The sequence below is a fragment of the Corvus kubaryi genome, unplaced genomic scaffold (genome assembly GCF_017639235.1).
Source record: "Corvus kubaryi isolate FWS band 111438036 unplaced genomic scaffold, C.kubaryi_AGA036_p1.0 66, whole genome shotgun sequence".
Classification (NCBI taxonomy): Eukaryota; Metazoa; Chordata; class Aves; order Passeriformes; family Corvidae; genus Corvus; species Corvus kubaryi.
Window position 1 is genome coordinate 2816783 of NW_024582054.1, and position 27280 is coordinate 2844062.

Here is a 27280-nt window from a genome sequence, read left to right on the forward strand (position 1 = left end):
AATGCCTGGTTTGAGATAGCTATCCAGGCAGTCAATAGAAGAGGTTTGAGAGGAAATGCCTCAACAGAGGTTTAATTCAATTTTAAAATAGATACTTGAGAAATATGTTTTCCTCTTTTGACGGATTGAAAGGTCGAGAGATTGAGCTTGAGATTTTATTATTACCCCACTGCAGTGAGACAATTACCTTCCTTAGTGTATGAATATGAATAACAGGTGAGATAAACCTCTACATAACTTCAAGGTGCAGACAATTTAGAGGTTTTGGATATATATCATTAAGTGGGACTTTCTCAAGGAATGCCCATCTACAGCTGATGGGAGGAAGAGCCTAAATAGAGACTTCATGCTTCAAGTCAAAAGTTCAGATGAATAAAATTAGGTGAGATGAAGCTCACCCTAGATACTCTTTTGCTGGAGCTTCGTTGACAAACTAGGAGATGGCTTGAAGGTAGAGGAACTCTTATTTAGTTGTTTGTGCCTGAGGTATTCCTGTATTCTGGAGAATCTGATTCCATAGGAGTTTGTATTAAAAACATCCTGCTTGATTTGAGTGTGAACAAAATCGTATCTTCAGTTGGTGTCTGGTGGGGTATTTTGGATGGGATGGGTATCCTTTCTAAACCTCTCAGCCAAGGAATGTGGAATCATTTTAGCATCTGTCGCTGAACTTGGCAGAATAATCAAGTCTTCTCATCTAGCATTTTAGCATTTATTTATTTATAACTGCATCTTCATGTGTTTAATTGGTTTCAGTAAGCTAATTACACAAGCACTGCATGGCAAGGAATTGACGTTGGTGATTTTTTTTTTCTTCTTTTTCTTTTCCTTCAGCAGGTCAGGTTGGCCTGGGTCTCAAGTCTAATGATAAACTGTCTAATTTCCTTGAGTAAGTACGTATAGTTGATTTTCAAAGACTAAATTCATTACTGAGCTTGGCCCTAGGTCCTCCAAAAATTAAGAAAATAATACACTGAAATGTTGTTTGGTGCTATAGAGAATGTGAGAGGCATACATTTAGGATTGCTTATAGGTGAGAAAAAAAAAAGTCTTTGTCAGTTAATTACCTTTATATCATGAAGCATATTTTACTGAATTAAAGCCGACTTTGCTTTCAGGCGTGGCCTGCTTAGTGGAGTGGTTTCGAATTGTTTATTTAGTCAGGCAGATTGGCTCCTTAATGATGGCTAAGCAGGTACCCTTACAGTGACTTCATTTCTGTTTGCAGGCGGAATTTGGAACTTTTGCATTTTTTGACCATGGTTCAGAACTATCCAAGGTAGTAATTTCAGTCCTGCAACGTGGCACAAAAATGAAAGGGTAGCAAGAGGTTTTCATACCCAGTATTGTGGTGGTACCAGATGTTCAGATGTTTTTTTTCTCGTTTCAGTTCAGTCCAGAGGGATTGTATGGAAATGAACTCTTTATCCATGTTATTCTTGAAGATTATTTGAGGTTCAGCTGCTAGTGTTCGGTTCATGTTTTTGCACTGATTTCAGCAAAAGCTAATCCATTTTACTTGAGCTCAGATGACTTCTCTACATTGTCTGTGAAGAGCTGCTTACTGAATATGCTGTGATACCAGACAGAGATGTATGTTTTCTTTTTTCAGACATCCTTTCAGTTTAGTGTATAAACCACCATTTTTCTGTAAAAAGCAAAACCAGAGTGAACTCTGGGATTCAGTAAGATTTTTGTTGCCGCATTCTGAGGCTGACGCTGTGTATACTTCTGAAGGGTTTCCAGTGCTTGGATCCACCTAGACACAGTGCTTATTGTACCACAGACAGCTTACAGCACTGTAGGATGACTTGGAGTTAAGATATTACTTCAGATTATTGAGCCTCTTTGTGATGAAATACTTGCACTGTGTATTGTATTAAGAGTTCCTTGTTTTAAACAGAAGCAATTTTTCCATTTTTTACTTCTCGATGGTGGTTCTGTTGTCAAGATTAGATTCAGATGAAGAGAAGGTTATTAACTGGAGAAACTCATTCTGATGCCATTGCAAGTGGAACTAATTTCAGTGCATAAAATGTTGATAGCTTTCAGATATTTACATTTTATATACTACCAAGAATTCTGTTTGGTTTATTTAAATCCTGTCACATTGCCGCAATTAATTACTGGTATTTTTGCCTTGCAATTGAAGTGATTACAAGTGTGTAACATAGCTTCAGGCAGCTTTAAGCCAAAATATAATTTAATATCCAGCTGTTTTTCCCAACACCTCCCTCAAGCCCCAGAAAACATCTAGCTTTCCAGACTCATCTTGAAAAGCCAATAGCCGTGATGTCAGCAGGTTGAAGCTCAAATGGAAGTGCTGGGCTCCCAGTCCCAGGGATTTTTTGGACTTCTAGATCACTATCGTTTTTACAAAGAAAATGTTGAAAACCTTTTGCCCAGACATGCTTCCATTTTAAGTGCAATTTCTGTCTAAATGGACCTTCCCTTTGTTTTCCTTTGTGTTTTGAGGCTTGAAGCCTCATTTGAAGCCAAATGGTGCTGTTGCAAACTGCAGCTATATGGCAGTCTGAGCAAGCAGAGCCCAAACTTGTATCTAGAGTGAAACCAACTAATGAGGGGGGGGAATGAATTATCTGTCTCTCTTCAAGTATCTGTCACTGCAGAAAGCATTTATTGGTTTGCTTGTCATTCAGTAGGTGATGCATTTTCCCCAGAGTCAGCACTGAGCCTCCTGTATGTTATGTCAGGCAGTGATTAACTGCCTTTTTTTTTGATGAGGCATAAAAATGAGACTTTGCCTTTAGAACCTTAGTAAGTTCTGAAATTAATGTTGTAGCTGGTAGAGCATCATTCTTGCCTCTCTGGAGCACAGCTCAAGGAGGGTAGAAGGTATCTGAGGTTGTATCTTGTGCCTGTTGTGAGTAGATGGGCACCTCTGGGCTCAAGGAATTCACGTGCTCTCCTTAACAGTGCCTCCATTTCTGAACCCTCAAAGACTCTGTGTGCTGTCTGTACAGCCTACCAAGGCTAAGCTCTGGGATGATTCAGGGCAGCAGGCTAATTGGGTATTCCCAGAGGAACCTTCCTTTCTTCATTGATTACAGAGCAAATGTACGAATACAGGCTTTTTGGATACTGCTTAGAGAAGACAGGTGACTTGCCTTACTAATATTTAAAATGAATGAATTAAAATATTCTGTATTCATAATTCCCACTGATTTTAGTTAAATTGTTTTGTTGACGTTGGATGTTAAGCCCTTATAAGGAAAACAATAACTTTGCTATTCATATGTTAATTACACCAGATTTTACCATTGTAACTTTCTCTAATATACCCATCAGAATGTCTGACCCTTTGACAGATAAACATGTTATTTATTAAAAATAGTGGCAAAATACCTTCAAAAGAAAGTACTGTGTGATGTACAAGTGCATTGCAAATTCTAGTAATTTAAAGTATAAGTAATTTGGAATATTAAAGCCTTTTGTAAGTACAAAGTATTAGAATATGATTTTTCTTCTTACTGTAAAACTTCACTAGATGTCAGTGTGGAAAGTATTTTTACTTAAATGCAATGGGAACTGTAGAATGAGAAGTGTTAATTCCTTCAACATGTGCAGATTTTAAGATGACAGTTATTAGAATTTGGTGGTAATTTATTTGTAGAAATGCATTTTCAGAGCACTGAAAACAATTTTGATAAGTTCACACTGGATCCTAAAAATTGTTTCTGTTCAAAAAGACATGAAAAAGCCAAAATTTGTTTCAGTACTTAATAAATTTCTGTAAAAACCAGATATGTACTGTAAATCAAAATGAATTTTTAAAACATAATTTAGACCATTTTTAGGGTTAAAAACTGCAGACTTTTTTGTTTCATTTTATATTCTTGATTATTTTCAGTGAGAAAAAATGTTAATGTATATTTTCTTGCTGTTGGTTTCTGGAAACTGGAGTTGTTTGTATGGGGGTAGCAAGTGTATTTTCACATGCCTCAAGATAGGGCTTAGGCATTAACTTACACACTAAGAGAAGAAAAGAAATGCATATATGTTTTTAGATGTTTAATGCTGATTAAGGAAAGCATTCCTAATCTGTAAGTGTGCTCGTGCATTTTTTAAACTGTATTATGTTTCTATATTACATTTGAAGGATCAGACTCTGTTCCTGCATGAGAAGGTTGGTCGTTTGGAGTTTTTTGGGAGCTGGGGTTTTTTGAGCACTTTTTGGTGTTATTTTATTGAAGCTTCAGTGCTTTTATTGAAGGTTTAGTCTCCTATGAGATAGACTTTTCCCTTTAAATTAATTCCTTTGTGTTTCTGAACTGACACACCAAGCAAAAAATAGTGGTTTAGATACTGTACAGTGCCTTTGGTTCCACAATATTGTTCAAGTGAGCTGCTGCCAGGAACAGTGTACAGATGAGCCTACTTGAACAGTCCGTGAGCACCTGAACACAGGTATTCCTGCTGATGTACAGAGCTAACGAGGACACCCTCTCCAACCCTCTTCTGTCTGATAGCACAGCAGCGAAGAGATTCAGATGAGATGAGCGCACACTGCTTGCATGCTGCCTTCAGCTGCCAAGTCACGATTTCTCTCTTGAAGTTACTTGCTTTGAACAGAAACTTAAGTGACCTTCATGTTTTTCAGAGCTACCACAAAGTGGTTGATTCTGTGCAAAGGTAGGATATGACTAAGGAAGCCGTAAGGGAAAAAAGAAACCCCTATAAACTATATTTACATGTTTTCCAGCTCTAACTCGCGTAGTAGGTACATAGCCATTAAAAAGGAATCTTCAAAAAATATGACCAAAATAAATTAACTCTGCTGGAGTTCCATCCAAAGTTGTATTTTGGATTGTTTCTAGCTGTTAAGTATATTCTATTTAGAGGCAAAAAGGGTGGGTTTTTTTCCTATATACTGGCACCACAAATTTACACCTTTTTTTTATGCCAAAAAGAACATATTTGTACTGAATTTTACTGTGAAATTAAATTTATGCTAGCATATTCAGAGCCAAGGTTTACAGCACTAATTTGGTATAAATCATATAAATAAATGTGCAACTGAAAATCGAACTGGATGTGAAAGCATACCAAAATTAATTAAATGATGAGTACTTTCTTCTCAGAACGGAAAATTCTAGAATCCTCGTTAGTTTTATTGACCTTATATGGGAGAAATCTAGATATGCTTAAGTGTTTGTTGTATTATGGGATAGTTTGGTCATCATTTGACTTAATTGCATTTCCCATGACATTATCACATGAAAAAGTATGGTCCAGAGTTTGGGATTGTAGGTCTTTTTTTGGGATTGTAGGTCTCTCTTTTTGGTCAAGGAAGTACAAGGCACTTGGAAGCAAGTACAAGGTTTGGATTTTGAGAGATCACTGGTGCACCATGTACTGTAACTCTGGGAACTGCTGCTGTAACAACGATTTATATTGCTCCTTTGGAAATGTCTGCATCGATTTCTGTCAGAGGCTGGATGAAATGTTTTTTTTTTTAACTGTCTGTATTCTATGCAGATCATAGGAAAAAGTCAAAGGACACAAAGCTAGGGTTTACATCTAGTCTCAGCTGTCTCTCCCCTGTTCATAAGTATTCCTATCCAGTCTATATGCTTGGATCCTATCCTATGCAGTATAGAATCACAGAGTCATGGAGTCGTTTGGATTGGAAGGGACTTAAAGATCACCTAGTTCCAGACCCCTGCCACAGGCAGGGGCACTTTCTGCTAGACCAGGTTGCTCTAAGCTCCATCCAACCTGGCTTTAAGCAATTACAGGGATGGGGCACCCACAACTTCTCTGGCAACCTGTTCCAGTGCCTCACCACCCTCACAGGGAAGAAAGTAGCCTTACGTGTTTTTTTGCGTATTAAATATTTAAGTAATATAGTTGAAGGATTGTTGTGAATGAAGTTGCACAAAAATGGTATGTTTTGCCTTGCCCTTCTCTGTTACCTAAGACTGTATGCCAAAGAGCTTGGCATAAGTACAACCCTTGTTGTACCTTACAATCTCTACAAGCTTTGTTCCTTTAATTTCTTAAGTAGAACAGCACTCAGCTTGGCTGTAGTTTACACTGCATTTCCTGAGTCCTGGTATTTATCCTCTCCTGTCTACAGCTTCTCACTCTGCTCATAAACCACAACTTAGAATATTTATGACACAGACTTTTGTAGCAATTTATGGGAGTCTTCTCAAGGAATATTAAAGTTGACTGATCTACTCAAGATTGCTGATTTTCCATATGATAAATGTTTTCAAAGAAGATATGCTATGGAAGAGCTAGAATTAGTGATTCTGGTTTACTCTTAAGTTTAAAAAATGGGTGGGGAGAACAAATTAAAAAATTTCATTTAAACAGTAATTTTGTGGACTGTCTGTATTGTGGATACTGCAGGAAAATTGTGTCCCATCTATTTATGCTGGGAGGGGCAATGGAAAAATAAAAATCTGAATTTTAATTCATGTTCATTAAATTCAGGCCACTGTCTTCTCCCATTTCCAAAGCTGAAATCTTTCTCAGTGGGATATTATTTTGTGGAGGATAGGGTAGGAACAGAAGCTCATGTTTTAGTAAAAATAACAAACTAGTTTTAGAATAGAAATATCTTCTACTGTTTTTTGGAAATGCTTGCTAGAGGGAAAGTTCTGTAAGACTTTGGCATACAAGTATTTGGTCAGTACATGCCAGGACACAAGTATGCAATGTACTGCACTGACTTATGTGAGAGGAGACTGTTAAAAGCACAATCCTCTTCTCATGACATGGCTGTCTCCTGACAGTTTCCTTGTGTACTAACTGAACCCATCATTTTAGAAGATGTGATACATTCAAGTCTTGGTTTTCTCTAAACCCCATGGCCACAAATAGTACATGGACAAATAAATAGTAATGTTTATAGCCTAGAAAGACTGCTTGTGAAAATGGGCTATTTGAGTTATGGATCCAGGCATATGTGTACTGTGGACAGTTGGGATGTTACCCTGAAATTTGGAATGTCAGCTTGCTCCTCCTCTCTGAATGCTGAACAGGAGTGACACTGATAATCTGCTTTGTATTCCTGTGTTTCATAGAATCATGTAACAGTTTGGGTTGGAAGAGACTTTCAAAGGTCTTTTAGTCCAACAGTCCTGCAAGGCGGAGGGAGATCTTCAAGTAGATCGGATTGCTCAGAGCCCCATCCAACCTGACCTTGAATGTTCCCAGGGATGGGGGCGTCCACCAGCTTTCTGGGCAACTTGGGCCAGTGTGTCACCCCCCTCATTATAAAAAGCTTTTCTTATACCTAGTCTAAATCTACCCTCTTTTAGTTTAAAACTGTCAGCCCTTGTCCTGTTGCCACAGGCTGCTAAAACGTTTGTCTGTGTTTTTTTTGTAAGCCCCCCTTACTGAAAGGCCACAATCAGGTTTCCCCAAAGCCTTCTCTTCTCCAGAGTGAACAATCGTAGTGCTCTTAGCCTGTGCCCATATGGAGAAGTGTTCCACGCCTCTAAACTTCAAAGGGGGTAGTGATGGTGTTCTTTGGGCTCCCTTGTGGAAGAGCTATCTTTTCCTTATCCTGGAGCTAAAGTTAGTGACATTCACAAATTTCTCATTCACTCTCTGCCCATAGGATTTGCTTCTGAGCCAAAATGAGCTGTGGTCACTGAGTATCAATACAAAATTGTTAGCTGAAGAATTATTTTAGTAGCCGCACTTTTAAGTTTGTAACTGTACCTGAAATACTTGTGTCACAAACAACAATTTCCCTTTACTGAGTGTACATTTTTCACAGGGCACTGCAGGAGTCCCTGTTCTGGCAGGGGCTGCAAGCACCAGGTATTCCTGCTTTGCTATGTCATGAAGCCTCTTGTCTGCACCCCCAGGTGCACCATTTTTAACACCTAGACATGCTGTCCAGGTTCTAATTGAAAAACCAAAATGTCAGCCTTAAAATGAGAAGCATCAGCCACCTTTTAAAAGGTTTTTAGTTACTTACAGCCTCAAGTAGCTGCCGACTAAGATTTCTAAGAATGTTTCTGTGCTTAACCTCTATTACTTTTAGCCATCTAAGAATCTTTTTCAAGTCTGTTTCTTTGGGAACCTTTTGAAGTTAAGTAAGGGTAAGTCTGAAGGAGTGTGAAATGGGACAAAATTCTAATTTGAAACCTGGATTCTTAAACCTTTTCTGAGATTTTTTTATATTGCACTGGCCCTTGCCCTTTCAGTTGATGTAATATGAGATAAGCCTGTATAATGCAGAATACTGAGAATGTTTCATTCATTTTTGCTGCAAGTGCTAAAAAGGAAAAAAAAAACCTACGCCAGAAAAAGAAAAGAAGTAAAGCCTTTGAAAATTGTATTTATAGTATTGGTTTCAAAGCCTTGCAGACAGCATTTCATGAAGGTTGTCTAAATACTTACATCAAGTATTTCAGTAGTCTTTCAGTAAGAATTTAATGTGAAGTTATGCTGTAATTATACATGCACACATCTTTGAATTCTACATTTAGAGACAAAAGTTTGAATTTAAATGGTTCTTAAAGGAGCGGCTGACATTTTGCCAAACAAGAAGAGTCCTCTAGTGTAAAGGAATAGCTTTTCTGTTCCTTCCTGCCTCCTAAATAATGGTGGAGAGGATACTGTCTGGCTGTTACGGCATTTGGGCTTTGTCTGCTGCCATCATCATATCTACTAATACAGATTTGTATCCATAATTTAGCTGAAGATTTATTTGCCAGTACATAGCTGAATGCTTCTAGCTCATTTGGCAATATGTGTTGGCATAGTAGTCATCATGGAAGCAAAATGTATGTTTGTATTTGGATCTTGTGGCAGATGTGTAATACAACGGAGCTACTGCTTTGGCATGGGCACTTTGCTGGCTCTGCCCCCATACGAAGTGTTCCCTGGTTATGATCTGTGATTGTGGCTCATATTGATGTTTATCTGCCTTTTCAGAATGAAAATAGCATCATTCTGTTTTCCTTTTTTGTTGTTGTTGTTCTTGTGGTGTTTCAAAGATAGTGCAGCATCGTACGAACACAGTGGAAACAAAACTTTATAATACACTTTTTCTCAACTCCTATACGGGTTCCTAAAAAAATTTGTAGCCCATCCATCTCATTTGGTAGCTGAAAAGCAGGGGTTGCAGTCAAGGCATTAGAATGTGCAGGTGACTGAATTGCTGTGCAGGCTCAAGTATGTTTAAATTAGTCTATGTGAGTAAGTGTGTATGTAGGGAACAAAAAAGATAAAGAGAAGAGGAAATGCATACTTGCTCCTCTTTTTTACTTTTTTTTTTGGTGGAACTTGGAGCACAAGAAATGTCTTGCAGAGTCACCTTAAAATGTGTATATAGTTTGCCCTCAAAACAGGGTTTAACTACTCTTTTTGGGTAAGTTAATTTGCCGAATAAAATTCCTGCTTCCTAAGAAGCAGCACTCTGTTCATTTTACATTTGCAGGGTATTTTTTTAAAAATAAATTTCAACTAGGCTGCTTCATTTCTGCATTTTTCTTTATACTAAAGCTACAGCATCGAACTGGAATGCCGTGTCTCAGTTTTAGCTGTCTTTGTGCAGGCAGAGGAGAATGAAGACAGGAGAAAGACAGGACAGAAAGGGCTGGAAGGAAGGAGAAGCAGCAGTAGCTTAACTGCTTATTTGCTGTTGCCTTACACAAATGTGGCCATGCAAACACCACACATTAAACAAACACACTAAAAATTGGTAAAATAAAACTTGATAATGGGGATATTGAACTGTCGTTGTAAGTTAAATTCTGGCTGTGGTTAATTAGGTAAAAATGGTGTTTCAACCATGATACTTTGTCTGCCTCATTATTAAATGAAGGGAAAATGTAGGATGAAATAAAACTGTTGCTGCTTACTTACAGGAGCTTCTATTTCCCCTTGTCTATATGTGTATTGTGAGAACACAAAGCATAACAAATAGTGTTTGCATTTAGTTCTGAATACAGTGAGGTCCACAATCACTCATCTCTCTGTGAAAGCGAGCTTCAAAGCCTGTCTGGCTGCCCAAAGACTTTGGATTTCTGCACATGTGATGGATGGGTTCGTTGTTCTAATGAAGCATGGCTGTTGTTGGAGGTCGTGGTCACGGGAGAGAGGCAATCCATCTTTAATGAGGGGCAGTTCTACAGAGGCCTTGAATGCCAAGACAGAGACGGAGCATTTCATTTTTTTATTTGATGTAGAGGGCCAGTGCAGAGACACTATCTTGTTTTACGATTTTTTTTTTTTTAATTACCAAGAAGGTGGGAGCTGTATCCAGTACAAACATTAACCATTTTAATTATTTTGGCTTAGTCCCCAAGTGTAATGAGTCTGGAGGTTGCAAATGTGTGTGTCTCTATGCCCAGATCACTGATGAGGTAGGGAAATCAAACCTCTGGCCATGCACAGATGGTGTTAGACTTGCCTGTCTGAGAATCCATACTTAGGAACTGAGGTCTCACAGGCTGCATGCTAAGTAACCGACAGTGTCTGTAATCAAGGGGAGCATTATGGCCTAGGGAAATTCTTCAGAGCAATTCCCATCAATACAGATAATAGATGTGTGTTTAAAGTACCTCTGATGAGTAGGAACTTGTGTTAGGAGAGGATCCGAAGGTGGATCTTCGCATTGACCAGGCAAATTCTGTTACGTGTATTCTCCCTTTTTGTTTTCTAGACTACTTTTAGATGCTTGATGTTGGTTGTGATGAGGGTAACTGAGCCCTTTTTGTTCAGATCAAGAAGCAGCAAATTAAGAATAACAACTTTTCTTCACTGAATTAGTTGTAGTTGGACTAGTGTACCAGGGGTGTAACTACACACACGACCAGTCTCCTTACACATCTATTTTGGTTTTAAGCTCTAAAAATGAGATTGTTCTGTCATGGTGGATTTATTTGGTATTTTAATTAGTTTGCCTAAAAACTATGTCTGAATACTGCATATGTGGCTGTTTGAGAAGAACGTAAAATGCTTTCTCTAAGCGTGAAGAATGCTAATTATCTTTTTCCCCTTTGCTTCTACTCTTAGACCTGTGGGAGACAGATGTTATTTAGCAGAGGGAGGGATGAACATCACTTCTTCTGGGCTCAGAAGTTAAAACGTGAAATGTGTCTGCTGTAGTTCATTGACATGTCTGTTCTTAGATTTTTTCTTTCAATAAGCATCTCTGAAAGGTGACAGGAAACACCAGCACTGTCAGTACAGAATCAAAACTAGGAAAGAGCTATGTGTTCACCAGAAAACTGGAAATTCAACTCATGCTTAGACTTTGAAAACCAGGATATATTGTATAACTATTCACTGAACTCAGCATTCAGGAGTATAATATGTTACATGATCACAATTTTATCCTTTTTTGCTCGTTTCCTTTATTTAAGTTTTGTTTAGTTTAACGCTTTTAAACTAAACAGGGACAGATTTAAGTATCTAAGGTAATGCAAGTGCAGGGCTATAGTTAAAAATGTGTTTTCCTTTGGAGTTTAATAATTTGGCAGTTGACCTGTTTCATTTCAGCCTGATTCTCGTGCTGTGTTCATCATCCTGGTATCTGAACAAATGGCACATAAACTCATTTAGAGGAAAGAAGGGTTTGCATATACCAATATTTAGTTTATTTGAGGTTAAGATTTCTATTAAAAAATAGTCTTAAAAGCAAACATTTTTGCTGTATTTTTGTTTGTCTTTCAGGTTGATCCAGCTTTGAAAGAAAAGTTAAAACAGAACACTGTGACACTGGAATCTGAATATGAGGTAAAATAAATTTGTTGCTTGGGGCCCATAACCTTGGCTACCCTTGATTACCCTGGCTGCTGGTGGGTTGTATCTGTCCCTAACTAAAATTAGATCAACCATCTGCCTTTGACTCACTGATGTCCAATAAAAACAAGGTTTTATGTAAAGAAAGGTTTTTGAACACACAGTGCTTCTTTCTGAACACAGCTTTACTTTGATGTCCAGGCATTAAGTACAGTGGTACAAATAAATTCAGTATTTCTGTGGTTAAACCTAGTTTATAAATGTAGAGCTGATGTTGGCCTTGGATGGAGTGTGTGTGAATGTAAGTCAACACTTCTACTGCATGAGTTTTGATGATCTTCAGACCAAATTACAGAACAATGTGCATGATGTGCTTTTATGTTATTTCTTGCTTCTGAAATTTATGAAACAACTGTCATTCCTTTCACATGGTTTCAGAAAATTTTATAGAGAAATAGTTCACTCTTCCCTCAGCATTGCATTTTCTTCAAATACTAGTGAGCTCTAAAATGTGTTTTGACCAGCTTAATACCCAGAGTTTCATAGATTTTCAGGCCTACAAAAAACCGTGTTAGAAAAACTGGAAAAAGTCTCTCTGTGACCAGAAACAAAGAATAAAGCTATTTAAGATTGTTCCTAATGTTTTAAAATTAATTGAATCAAATGTCCAACTAATACTTCATCTGTCTTTGCAGCCTTTATAATGAACATAGGTATTTGTTTTCTTCCCATAGCACATTTCTCTCACATGCCTTTGAAGAATCTCGATTGCACCCATTGCTCTCGTACTCTCATAGGTGTCCAAATGGCAGTACATGGTCTTGATAATAAAACTTTACTATTCTATTACTCTTTCGTGATTTGTTTGAAATAAAAATAAAACTTACCTTTTGTATTTTCACAGGCCTAATTTCACAAAATATCTGCTAGTTTTTAACATTATTGCAAATAGTTTTGGGCTCTCCCCTGCTATAAAGAATTGTGATTTCTGGTGCAGGGAATAAAAAGATGGGAAGTTCCAATGGAGACTCAAAACTTACAAATCCATTAAGTTCTGATTGCCTCTGGGATTGCTGTCTCTCCGTTTCCATTCAATATACTGTAAGGCTGCTCTGATTTATTTATGTGGAAGAAAAAGTAAAAAGAACCACAAGCAGTGAAAAGAACCACATCTCAAACTCAATACCAAACCTCAATATCAACCAATCTGTATTCAGACAGCCTTACTTTTTCTTCAGAAGATGAGTAAATAGTTGAAGGACATTATTTAAATAGCCATAACTGCATTATCTTTATGGATAAGTCAATGGTAATAAAATACATCTGGTATAATAATATATTACAAGCCTACTTGGGTAATGAGGCTCTTTTCTGATGGACAGAAATGGCAGAAGCCATCTTACTGTTTTCTTAATCTAAACTGTAGAGAGTTCCCAGACTGAAATTTTTCCAGAGTAGTGCTTGGGTGTTATAGAGGGCAGATCAGTTCAACAAAACAAATGGATTTGCATAATGAAAGTAGATTTAGATTGTTGTTTTGAACTCTAATATCAATATCTACTTTACTATGGGCACCAGCTTGAAAGCACATACTAATTTCTTGCTTCAGTGAAATTTGTGAAACTACCAGCAGTCATGCACATACTTTGCAGGCTCCACACTGAGTGTGTGACAATTTTAAGTCACTGTTACCTCTGTATTCTGGTGGACAAAATCTAACCAATCACCAAGTTACAGCTGACATTTAGGAGAGTAGTTTTCTGTGGACCCCAGCTGTTCCAGACTAGAGGAGTTTGGGTGGACATTTTTCTCCTTCCTTTATTTTTTGACTTGTCCAAAATACAGCTCTTAGGAACACCTTCTAATTCAATATATAGGTCACATTGAAGGATTACACTGGTGGCTGTTACTAAATATGGTGTGATAAGAGATCAAGGGCAGTTAAAAAAAAGTTACTGTTTTAATATGTGAAGCCTTATTTTACAATATTATTGGCATTATATCTGCAGCTGTTACTGAGGATACCATGCCAGCTCTTTTGAAGCGTGGCTGCCTGATACATGCAAATGTCCTTTGATCCTCCCCAAGACTTTTAAAAATATCTTACTGTCCTTACAGAAATGTACATATTGAATATATACTGAATTCTTCTAGAATGTCATAATTTCTCCTATAAGCACACATATATGCCCATATGGACATATTGCAAAAAATAAAGACATTTCCAATATTTCAAACATGTTGAAGTCTGCATTTTGTCTCTGATGTGGTGGTGGTGGTGGTGATGTAAAAAGTTATAATCACAGACCTGATTTATTGTGAGGAAATTAACATAAAGACTTTTTCTTACCTTCTAATTTACTAAATTATATCTTCTCAAACTATAAAAAGTTTATTTCATACAGGAGTGTTTCTGGTCAGGATACTATTTTGAGGAAGGAAGAATTTACATGTATAATTCATACTGCATTTCTTGTATCTCAGATCTGTTAATAATGGCATTTATCTTGTGCCTTGGGACATGCCAAAGGAGCAAGCTACCTTTGCCTACACTCTCCATTGTTCATGCATTCCTCTCACTTTTTTGTCCTCATATGACCAATTAGTCCCTGCTGCTCCCCTTAGCCTAATAAATCACAGCTCTGTCCACTAGTGATGCTGGTACTAATAATGTGAATGTAGTTCTGCTGCTGAGCTGGGCCTTGTAGAACACACTGTAAAAAATGTCAAGTGTTTGACCTGTGAGAAAAGCCTAGAGTATTTTATTTGAAAGGACAAAAATACTGGTTAAAAAAAGAAGATAAAAAAACTCATGATGAGTGAAAAACATTCTTGTGGTTGTTTAACAATCATAGTACATTCCTCTTCATGTGTTTAATGCAGTCTAAAAATAACATTCCTTATTCTAGCACTTGGTTTCTATACTTCTGCATAATTAATGGTCTAATAAACACTAAAAAAGCTGGCCTCAGTTACATCAGACCCCAAAATACAGAATTGTTGTTAAGGGTTTTTCTAGCAAATAAAAGCTTTCTTAAGAATTGACTAACGTTTTGCAATGGAAAAAATCACTGGAGTTTGAATCAAATATGTGATATTCAGTGGGAATCAATAGCAATTGAAAGTAGAGGAAAAAATATCACAATAAATAAAAACATGAAGGGTTGCTATGGAAACAGTAAATGAGTAATTTATAAAGCAGAGAAGACTGATAAAAGATGCTAAGGGCATCAGAGCTGTCTGATAAGTAAGCTGACAAGGATATCAGTAACAGGATGGTGTTGCAGCAAACCAAGAATAAAATAACGAGGATGTAAAATCATGATTAACCATGTTGGCAAAGTAGCAACATTCGAAAAACATATCTGTATTTTTTTTTTTAGGGAAAAAAGTCCTTTGTATTAGAATCAGATGTGCTTCCAAACCCCTTAATAATCAAACGAGATGTTTTTTAATACCTTCTAGACTCTGGTAGTTTATAGCCATGTTCTAAGAATGGGCTTTGAAGACTTCAGTGGCTGCTGAAAATGTCAGTCTGGGATTGATGGTTCTCTGGGAATCATCACTGGGCAGGAAGGTGATGCTATTGAAAGAGTTCTGTGAGATTTGGGACATATAGGCAATGTTGTGTATTTTTTTCAGTGACGTGAAGAAATTGTGAAATTACTAATGTGCAAGTGATATGAAACTATTGCAGTAGTAAAAGCATGGCAAGGCAGGGACAGAGAGCTGTTCATATTACTTGGGAAGATGGGCCCATTAAAAGTGAAAAGTACCTTTTAGAGTAGCCAGTTATTTATTTAAAATCTGAAGATGCAGGCCAGAGTGGACTGCATTCTGGAAAAGATTTAGGAGTCAGTGAATAAATAATTCAGCTGAATCTTCTAGTGTGATCTTGTGGCACAAAGAGCTAATTCAGTGTATGAATATAAACAGGAATGGTAGATGACCAGGTGATTTTACTTCTGAGTATGGCACTGATGAGGCTGGGATTGAAATTCTGATTCTTCTTTTGGTAACTGCATTTTGAACAGGCCTTTAAGAATGGATTAGGTTGCAGAACAGGCTGACTATACCGGCTTAGGGCTCTAAAAATGCCTTAAAAGAAACTTGAAGATTTAAATAATATTAAAGGTACTGAGAAGAATGTTACTTCCATATAAATACTTTCATAGGAAGAAAGTGATAGCTATTGAACATTTTTTCATTGCAGAAAATATAGTAAAATTAGAAGTAAGATCCATTATTAGGAGATGGGAACATCATTTGAACACAACAGCAAGAAAAATGAGTCCTTTGTGTTTCAGAATATCACAACTGTAAAACTTTGTAAAGTTTTCCTTCAACTGCTTTCAAGGATGACATAATTGATGTAATATGCTGGTCTGCAAATGGTCAGAGTAGAAGATGCTGTTTTCTTGACTTAAAGAGTATGAATATTGAGCAGGTTTTGTTCCTTATAATTTGATAAATCACAAAAAGTCAACATTAGCTCTGGACAGAAGTTTTTTAATTGTTTGCCCTAACAATTACAGCAGAAGTCTGGTAATTGCAGTATTAAAATGTATATTGAGGACAGTTCAAAAATTAAGAGTAGGTGTATGGAGAGGCATTTTGGGAATATAACCTATATATTTACTGTCTTAAAAGAAGAATTTGAATAAGCTCTTCTGAAAAATATTCAGGCCACTTAATGCTCATTTGACTTAACTTCAGGGATTGTGGTGCCAGCAGAGTGGATGAAACTTTTTTTCAGGGAGTGACAGTGTAGTAACATGGTAATTGCATCCAAGTATGTGGACATCAGGACGATGCCAGTCATTGAAATCTGCAAGTATCTTGTTGCTGTCATTATCAGTACCAGAGGATTACTGATTTTGTTGCTGTTTAAGAATTAACAGATTAGTGTGCTGAATTGATACGCTTCAGTGTCTGTGAAGATACTAGTGGCTAAATGCCTTGAGCTGTTTGAGAGCTGACAAAGATGTTGGGAAAATATCCCCCCTTAGTGACTGTTATGACAGTAAATAGGTTGAGATAAATAAAGAGGTTGAGATACTTTTCTTACCCCTTTAATCACTGTGTTCCTTCCATGCTCTCTTCTTTCTTAGTGCATTGTCCAACCTAGCCATTAGATTCTGACTGCCCTCCAGGTTGTCTGGGACGAGTTGAGTTTCTTGCATTTCAGTTTTTTCACATGTGAAATGGTCTTTTATGTTTTTATTTCATTATGAGTCTTCAACACAATGTTTTGTAGAGAAGTACAAAGTTGTGTTATTTTATCATCAATAGAAACTGCCATGGGAAAGGATTTTAGTTCAAATAGTTTGTGTTAGGCATTTTATTCTGAGTGGATGTACAGTCCATAGCCACCTATAGCTTTGACCTTTTCTTCTTGACATCTTAGTAGTTTCCTGTACCATAGTTCAATGTGTTCAAACTATAAACTATGTTCATAGTTTTTCGCAGAGAAACACAAGAAGGTGGAATTTGGTGATGGGTATGGCACAGGAAGAATCCTAGTAGAAAAGCCTCTTGCAGGAAGGACAGCCTTCAGAGTAAAGTTCATAGGGTATCACTTTTATCTGGTGTTATTTCTGGAATGCATCTCTATTTAATAGTCCTGTAAATTCTTTCCTGGTCATCTCTTAGCACAGGATTTTCCTTAACTGAGAGCTGTTTCTTTCAGTTATGTTGCATTTGCACTTTCCTTATCCAATAAGAAGACACTGATGTCTCATAGATGGAAAACAAGGTGAGTGATTAACAGTCAGACAGCAAACATGGTTGGGACTGTTATAAATAATCTCATCACCCTTTCTCCTCTCTCCAAAATAGAATCCTTAGTACCAGCTTGCATTCCATGCTTGTTTCCTTGGTTTTTAATGCCACGTGAATTGACCAACTCTTACCATGCTAGGGCCAACACTGTGTGTTGTCTCAGTCACAAAAAAACCCCAAAAGTTTGGGTAGGGAAAGTTGTATCCACACATCATGGCTGAATTCTTTAATTTATTGTGTTAAGGAATGCTGCTAGCTTCTGCCAGGCAGCCAGTATAGGGAACACTTTCTTGTGCAGCTGGCTAGGTGGAAATGTTAAGCACTTCTGCCATAATAATGGGCTCTCAGTGGGGAATTGTTGGATCTTTGGTATGAAATATCCCTGAAGTAACTTTAGTGTAGTGTGTGGGAATTTAGCTACACAGCTGAGGCCGTGTATGTTTCTATCATTGTCTGCTTCTGAAGATGATACAGCAAAACAGATAATTTTGAAGGAAGTTCCTGTCTCAGCAACCAGCAAAGTGACTTTTTGCAAGAATATCCTCCTGTTTGTTTTTCTTAGATTTTTTTCTCCTATTTTGGCCAATTTCAAAAACATTATCTGGAATATTTTGTGATTGTCAGATGATGTCCACATGGACAATCAAGTCTAAATGTGAAATACTTTAAAAGATTATTAGACAATTCTTGCATGTTCTTTGCTTCTCAAATTATTGTTATCATTATTTAATGTTCAAACTATACTATAAAAATGTAGTCTGCTTTAGCAAGTTACTGTCAGGGAATGGGTCACAGCTTGTCCTAACAGGCTTACTGATCAAACAGAAAAATGAGATGCAAGATTCTGGTGGAAGCTGACCATGGAATTTGCACATTTCTTAGCTAAATAATCAAACTTCTAAAAATTGAATAGAAAAGTTCCCAAGTTTAACCCATGACTTCATTGTGTGTCTCAGCAGTATTGCTGAGAAGTAGCTTTACTGTCACTGGCAGTATAGTGGGGGAATAACACTCCTATTACTGTCCACATCAATTAGACAGGGGGTGTTAGCCACAGAGAAGGAACAGGAGGATTTTTTTTTCCCTATGAGAAATTGACCAACAGCACAAATCAAACCATAGCTATTGATGTTACTGAAAAACTATTTATGGCTGAAACATTTGAAATTGTCATGTTAACATTTAGCCCAAATCATAGTTTCCCCACGGAGAAAAGCATTCTGTTTCAGCATATGAATTGATAAGCAAGTTCTGGAAGAGAAGTGAGTGGAAAATCAGGAGGGCATTGTAGATGAGAAGCAGAAGTCCTAAACTACACTAACTGTGTGAATGTTACCTGAACTAACTGAGACCAGGATAGACAGGGAGCATGTGAGAGGCAGAAGATTGTGCCCACCAGTTCGGAAGAGTCGACTGTTTGGTAAAGTTGACCGCTGATTTGAAGGAGTGTGGTTACTTTAAAGTAGTTACTTAACGGCCTGGATTTAAGTTTAATTTGACACTGTTGTTGTAAACCTTCTCTAGTTGTTTCTTTTCTTATGCCCACACACTTCTGTTAGTTTCATAGTGGTAACTGATCACTTCTTGTTGTGGTAATCTTGTAGCCCTTTGCTGTGGTATTGATTGCAGCTTTTTCCTCTCACGTAAGAAACCTTGTTTTTCATATCTCTTCAGAAGGAAAAACACCATGTGTGACTCATGGGTCTCATATTTTTTTATCCTGGTACACCTCATCCTTTTTTTATTAGAGTATCTTTTTATCTTTATTAGAAGGACAGACTGTGCCAGGTTTTATATACAGAAAGTGAAAAAATATTCCACACTTCCAAGCATTCATAGTCTTAGGAAGTTGTTTGAAAGAACCCATTTCTGTGGTGTCAGGAGGGCTTTCTGGGCTCCAGATAGGGACGTGCTGTAGAAATCTGTCTCCTCTTCTTAGCAGCAGCAGAACTGTCGTTTTTTACTCTTACTGGTCCCCTGCACTGTTAAAGATCACATACTGCCTTCAGTCAAGTTCACCTTTATTTATCTGAAAAAGTTGCTGCAAACATCCCAAAAGTCTCTCCCGGGCTGCTCCTATTTTAGAGACTTGTGCTGCAGTAACTAGGACATCCCTTTATGAAGTTTAGTATGATATAAAGTTAGCAAGATCAAGCAGTCAGATTTGGGAAATTCCGTGGTCCTGTTGACTTGGCTAGGTCTCCCAAGTTGTAAATGTAGGGATAAATCTTAGTAAGCAGCACCTCTCTTTCTGGGGCAGAATAACCATAGCTTCTGTACGAGAGAAATGAAAACTATCCTAAATGTACTTAATTGCTTAATTAAAAGTGGAATTTGCTGAATTTGGGGTGTTTGATCTTGAAGTTGTACTGCTGCACTCATGCTATTATTTATGTTGGACCTTTCTGAGCTTCGTTTTTGCTTAAGAAAAGAAGATACGCTGAAAGTAAATGACCCATGCATGCGTTCTCTTGACTTTATCATAAATCTTTTGGACTGAGAAGTCCATCTTGGGTGAGCTACAGGTGTAATGCATAAATAGCACTGCATTATCCTCTCAGATTTAATGTGGTTTTTAAGAGATTGTGAATTTTAAGAAGGAAAACTGTTTATAAATTAGGAGGAAATTGTGGCAAGGCCAAATTCCTGATGCAAGTCTGTCTCGTGTTGTTTTCTGTTATGTTAAAAATTCAAGACTGTGTAATCATGTAGTTTTAACTCAGAGATATAATTGTTTAGTTTACTAAGCACTTTGTATCACTGTAACACCTTCACACAAAACTATGAGAGTACTCTGTGAACAGTAATTAAACTCTGGGACACCTCTGAGGTGGAGGCAAGTTCTGTTTGCATGCTTTGGATCAGGAAAAGGTTGCACAGACAAACTGATGGTATAGTTCCTCAATATACATCTTTTACACATAGTCACTCAAAGATGTTTCTCTCCTCTCTCCACCCAATGTTTTCTTCAGCTATGCTAGTTCAAGTGTTTGCATAGTCCTATGCTTAGATAGGATTTGTTCATAAGCAGTATGAGTTTATTTTACTAAACTATTTTTTTTTTCTGGTCAGAGCACAGCCCCATGTAGTTGAATTGGCATAATTAAAGGGAAAATAACACATGGGGAAAGACTGTCTTAAACCAGTTCACCATAGGTTAATTAATTGTGCCATAGATGAATGCTATTGGATGTCACTGAAGTAAGCAACAAAGCCTCTATTGGTTTTTGCCAGTCTTCAGCAAAGCCAAAAGGAGAAGCAGCTATCTGGATGCTTACATGCCAGTCTGCCCTTCACCCACACCAATTCTTCCCTTAATGAACAACAAAAAAATCTTATTCTGGCCATAGTTTGCTGCTTGATAACTTGTTTGTTTACTAATATCATAAAAACTAAACAGTCTCTAATTGGAAAAAATACTTTTTTTTTAAGCTGAGGATTAAATGACTAATCATGGGCTATTAAATCCCGGATTATTAAATCACTAATTGCAGATATTAAATTCCTAATTCCTAAGCAAAGTAAGTAACACCCAGTTTATATTAAGAAAATGAGATGTCAAAAAGATGGCTCTGGGAAAGAGTTACAAAAAAACCCCGCTAAAGCCGTATCAGTGTGATGATGAAGTTAGGATTTTCAGTCATGCACAAGACAGCAGATTCAGTGTTAGCTGTAATTCTGTACCTCCTCATCTATATGTCATTACAGAGCTCCTCAATGTACCTTTTGTCTCTTCAAGCTTTTTTGACACCTTTAAAAAACAGACTGTTCAATTGGTTTAATTCTTTCATTGCCTCTTGCAGCCATGAGGATATTTTTCCCTGGCTCATCTTTTGTCTGCAAATGGATTTGCTTACTATAATGATGGGAAATAATTTTCTCTCTGTATCAGAGCTATTTCTTTCTGTGGTGCTCCTCACAGAATTTATTTCATCAAGCTGTAAAGTAAACAGGATTCCCTTATCCCTCCTTTCACATGTGAGAAACTGAGACTAAAGCCAAACATTTTTTGCAAGCGGCCACCTTGAATTCACTCAGCCTGAACATTAATAGCTCTAAATTAATTTCTGCAGACTTCAGTTTGTGTATTGTGGCATGAAGACTATCCTGCAAGAGTAGAATTCAAACTCTTCTCAAAATTTTATTTTATTTTAAGGCTGACAGAGGCTTATGAGTTCTGCTTAAGCCAGGCATTTGAACCAGCAATTAAGAAGTCTTTTAGACCTTAAGAAGGTCTTTTTATGTCCTTTTGGGTACCTTTGCACCAGTCAAGCTGTTTAACAAGTCTTAAAAGTCAAGTGTGGCAAACAGTTGAACATATTTTTCTTTTTCACTGTGCCTGTCTGAATAACTGCAATTTTTTCCTTGAATTTACAGCTTCTGTCAGTCCTGTACTCTTAAGAGGCAGTTTAGCTGATTTAGGGAGTGAATCAGTAGATTTAATGGACTATACTGATCTTACTTTAAACAGCTAATTTTCAATATCCTTTGGGCTATTTTAGACAAGCAGGAAAAGTGCTGCTGATCTGATCTAATTACATTTCATTGTAGTCTCCAATGATTGACTGTTTATCACATTTGAATTGGGAGAAGAAGTCTTTTGGTTTTTAGCCTTCCAGTTCATATGAATTTCAGTTTAGTAAAAGCTGGAAGTAGTTTAACATGTGATGTGATGTCTTCATAAAGTTAGGTAGGCAGAGTCCAAGTGGCTAAAATGAAAAAAATAAGAAATTAAGAAGACCTAGCCAGATGGAATGAAAGATATTGACTTCAACTTGATCTGAGAGCAGAACTAGATGCATACCTGAATTCGCACTGTACAGCTCAGGCAATCTGAAGGAGATGTGTAACTTTGCAGCTTGTGCTGCACCTAATTAAGAGAAGGACTGTCAGTCTGGTCTTATTCTCATCACTAAGATGAATTTTAAATGTAGCTATGTGCATGTCTTTAGCCTACATCTAATGTAGCCATTTATTCTGGGGTGATACTGTTGTAAGAATTTTCATGTCAGTGATCAAGCAACAAGGGTAGGGTTTTACTCAATTGTACGTGAGGTGCTGTCCTGGTTTAAGCCCAGCAGCCAAGCCCCACACAGCCGCTCACTCGCCACCCCGTGATGGGTTGGGGGAGAGAATTGGAACGGTAGAAGTGAGGAAACTCAGATTAAGATAAAAACTGTTTAATAGCTAAAGCATAAGGTGCTGGTGTAAGCAAAGCAAAACACAGAATTCATTCACCACTTCCATGGGCAGCACGTGTTCAGCCATTCCCAGGAGAGCAGGGTGCCATCACGTGTAAAGGTGGTTTGAAAGAAAACTCCATCTCTCTGAATGTCCCCCTGTTCCTCCTTCTTCCCCCAGCTTAACATGCTGAGCATGGTGCCATATGGTGTGGGATATCCCTGTGGTCAGCTGGGGTCACCTGCCCCAGCCGTGTCCCCTCCTGTGCACCCTCAGCTCACTGGCAGGTGGGGTGGTGTGGGAAGCAGAGAAGGCCTTGGCACTGTGTAAGCTGCTCAAGAGTAATGAAAACATCCCTGTGTTACCAACACTGTTTTTAACACAAATCCAAAACATGGCCCTATACTGGCTGCTATTAAAAAATTTAACTCTACCCCACCCAGAACCAGGACAGATATATGTGAAAATAGCTATACAATAGCAAAGCATTGCAGAACAGATTTTCACATCCCCTTTCAGTGGTGGTACTCCTTTTTATGCCTATCCACATGCAACAGGAGTGCTCTCTTATTCCAAAATGCATCGTATCAGTTCAGAAAGTTGAAATGCTTAATCATTCTGCCTTCTGATGACTGATAGCTATCCCATAAACTAAATCTTGCAGATACTGTGCCATGGTAGTAAGGAATTTGCTTTCTTCTTGAATTGCAGTAAGATACTACACGGTGTTTATACATGACACAAAATGTTAATGATCTCTATAAATATAATGACAATAAAAAATGAAAATACAGTCTTCCTATGTATACATTAGAATCCTTATTTCTTTAAATTTTAATTGATCAACAGATCTTATCTGTCATCTTGGGCAGTGCCATTCACTGCGTGTAACCCTTGGTTGTTTTATTTTGTCAGTGTATCACAGTGTGTTTTCTAGGTACCTTTATGATTTCTATTGGAAACTGCCAAGATACTTTGTGGTACTGGTTTGTTTGGGTATTACAGTTTTGAAATACTTCCTGTTTTTGACAAACCTCCTCTCTGTAAAGCCTTTGTGAAGTTTCAGGGGCAAATTAATATGAACTTTTTGGTGAAGATCTTCAGTATGCATGTCTCTTTTGATAGACTTCTTTATGTAGCCTATCTTTAAATACCACAAGTTTTGTTGTACTTATTTTAAAAGTTGATTCATGTTCAGACTTTGGGAGCCAAACAACTTTGGGAATAGCTGAGATCCTCACAGCTGTGTGATACCTTTGTGTTTAATTAAATCAGCACGCATCCTTTCTGTTAAAGCACAAGGTTATTTTCAGTGTAGTTTCCTTGAAGCTTCCATTAGAATCAGATGTTAAATTCTGAATTTGCAATCAGAGGGGATAGTCTGTGTTGTGTGGGATGATGAGTACCTTTCCTCCTTCTCTCTCCTTCCATGTCAGCTCAGATCCCTTCTGTTTGAAATGAAGTACCAGCTAAGCGTAAGACATATACAGTAGTAAAGACAATTCTTCAGAAAGACCTATGCCAACTCTACTGTACAAAAAATTCAGTTGCTCCTACCTTGTGAAAGTCTATGTTTGTGCATGTGTTCTGATATATCTTCTGTAGAGTGTTGCCTAATTTCTTTTGATATCTGACAAACCTCATTGCAATTTCCTCAATTGTAGAAGAGTCAGGAAACTTTTACATAACATGAACTAATAGCAGCAGGTCTATTCTGTTACAGCTGTTGAATTTTTCTGCAACTATTATTCAAGTGCCTGGGTGTTTGTCATTTATTTGAATGATTGATAGTAGACAAATTAGGCCACAGGCTCAGGGCAGGGTTAAGTATTTTCTGGTGTATTTTTACAGCATTTGCTGAGATGAGGCCCTGATCACAGATCAGGTTTAAGTCCCACTGCAGTATGTATCATTCATTACTGGTACGCAGTGTTGCCCTGTTCAGTAGCATCTAGGACTACTAGAATAGTCAGTGTGACCTGATTCTGGCAGTGGTGCAGACCCTCTCCTCAGTCTCCCCATCATATCCAATGTGCTGTTCCACAGCTGGCATGTGAGACTTGTCTATGTTCTGGGGAGGGACAGATATGCCTCTGCCAACAGGACGGTGAAGATGCAATACATGTTTGTGTTCTTTGATGGCAGCACATGGTAGGTGAGGTCAGAAGGGTGTCTGTGCTTCATATTTGTTGCCTCTAAGTCTAGATAAATATTTCAGTCATTGGTAGGTCTGAGGGGGGATGATAGGAGTAGGCAAGAAGGTAATTAAATCTAGTTTTTCACTACCTGACAGTTCAGTCAGTTAACATATCTCATGTATGACTTAGTAAGAGGCCTATCTGTGGTGGCTGGGTGCCATGCGAAACTAGTCAGCAGAAAGCATTGCATACCTCTCTCAAGTTAAAACCATATGGATTGAAGGGGTTTGCACCGTTGCTGTCTCTCCTTGTGCTAGATAATGAATCCAACATGCTTTGTATTTGTGCTGACAGGATACTTCAGGTCACTAATTACTAATACTTCTGTTTGAGCTATACCAATGCTTGTCACTCCTACTACTTCAGTGCTTGGCAGGCTTGCAGTTGAAGAACAGATCTGGAAAACAAGGTGAGAGGAGAAAAAGTGAATACAAGGTGTCTTCAGTCATGTTCAGATGCTGCAGTGCTTCCTGTCCTTAAATGTTACTTACCTGCTGACAAGCACATGCAGTAATGCCTATCTTAGTCATTTATGCAGCTATATGGGTAACTCCTGGGTTTTTTTCCTTCTTGTTGAATTTCTCATGCAGGGTAGATGAAAGTTCATGAACTCAATGGTGATACTGAGTTTGTTGTGAAAAAAGAATTCAGTTTGGAATCATACATACTTTAAATCATGGATCTGTCAAAGTGACACTGTTATTTTTGCTGTTTGTCTGCAGAAGCTGGAAAAATCTAACTTGGATAACTGGGAGAACATCAGAGGACCCAGTCTGTGGGAAGATTCCAGGACGGTTCAGAAGCAACGGCGGGAGGCTCTCCGTCTCAAGACAGAGTGACTGAGCAAGCCTAATTTGGTGCATGTGGGAAAAAAGTCTCAGGCTGGACTGTCTTAATTTTTAATCCAGTGTCAGGAACAGACATGGGAGCAGTTGCACTGAACAATTCAGCTGTTGTATATATAAGTAACTGTGAGATCAGCCCAGAAGGCGCTGCATTATATGAAGCTCTTTGTTTGCATCCATTTGCGTAGAGTACCACAGGCTGTATATGTTAATTTTCAATTAAAAAAAGCTGATTCTTCTATTGAGAATATCCCATTATTTTTCAATCTCTAACATTCAAAACTGCTTTAGCAAGGAATAACATTTTAAGAGTCACTTGTCAGTACCAGAAGTTGTCATCCTAATGAGAACAACAGTGCTGTCATCTAGATGTGTGTGACCAGATAAATGCTGCTTCAGGGAGCCCCTGCATGACTTCAGGCTCTTTAGCTTGGAAGGGACTCCGCAGGCATATGAGCTGTTCAGAACAGTGACTCCAGTTTTGGCTTAATAATACTCTTGTGTTTCATTTCCAGGGACTGTATAAAGGCATGTACTGTCAGCTGATAATTGGTCAAATAACATTTGTTTAGCTGTGTTTAAATTTCTGTAATTAGTTTATGGATACCTTCATGCAGGCAGGACCTCTGCACTGGAACCTCTCAGTTTAAATTGGAAGAACCTTTCTTGCAAAGAGCTGTGCTGCTTCTCTGTGAGTAAATATTGTAGCAGAATCTTCTTGAACCACTATATAGTGGCAAAGCTCATCTTACATGTATTACTACATGTATATTTGTGCATGTGCACAGAAATTTTTTATGTTGCAATCAGTTCTTCTGAAATGCTTCTCTTTTTATATTTATCTTTGTGTGCTAAACACTTGCTGTTAGAGGACATTGTGCTAACGTTCAGGACCCTTCTGCCGAGAGAGTTCAAAGAAGAAGCATCTACTCAGTTTTTCAAATGAAATGATGCTTTTGATAAAGTGTTTCAACAGACTTGTGAAACTCCTCATCAGAGGGATGGAGCAGTAGAGCACACATTAACAGTAGATTCTAGTTTCAAAACTCTCAGTGACACCTATAAAATCTATTTGGAACTGTCTTTGGAAAAGGTGTGGCCTTACTTCCCTCTGCAGGATGTGTCAAATGCAATCTGAATGTCCTTTTGGACACTTTTTAGGGCAGCCTCCTTGCCCTCATGTAAATCTTCTCTCAGTACTTAATTTTCTTTAGTATCTCAATGGTGAGGCCCAGTCTTTCACTCAGGAAGAAGAATTAACACTGATTTTTAGGGACTTATAAAGGAATTCATAAAGCATCGCATGAAATATCTTAGGCATGTTTTGTGCATGTTTTCTTCTTGATCGAGTTGTGAAAACCATCAGAAAGTGGTGGATGAAATCTGGAACAAAGTTGGAGCTGTGTGTTTGTGTGTTTCCCTGTTCAATGTCATAGATATCTCTGCTTCTAAATCAAAGTGTGAACAAATTAAACCATCCAGGAGACAAATAAAAGGAGCAATACAAGAGTAGGTAATAATAAATGCTGTAGGGAAACC

General features: G+C 37.8%; 1 protein-coding gene across 2 annotated transcripts in view; it reads left to right on the top strand.

Annotated features, from left to right (window-relative positions):
* The window catches only part of LOC121674118 (cytochrome c oxidase assembly protein COX16 homolog, mitochondrial), a 45172-nt gene extending 19183 nt beyond the window's left edge, over window positions 1-25989 (top strand). For both annotated transcript variants that reach the window (XM_042048153.1, XM_042048154.1), the window contains 2 exons: window positions 11668-11730; window positions 25619-25989. In XM_042048153.1, the coding sequence (XP_041904087.1) occupies window positions 11668-11730; window positions 25619-25735 (180 nt within the window). In that variant the 3' untranslated portion in view covers window positions 25736-25989. The remainder of the gene's footprint in view (window positions 1-11667; window positions 11731-25618) is intronic.
* Window positions 25990-27280: the final 1291 nt, after the last annotated feature.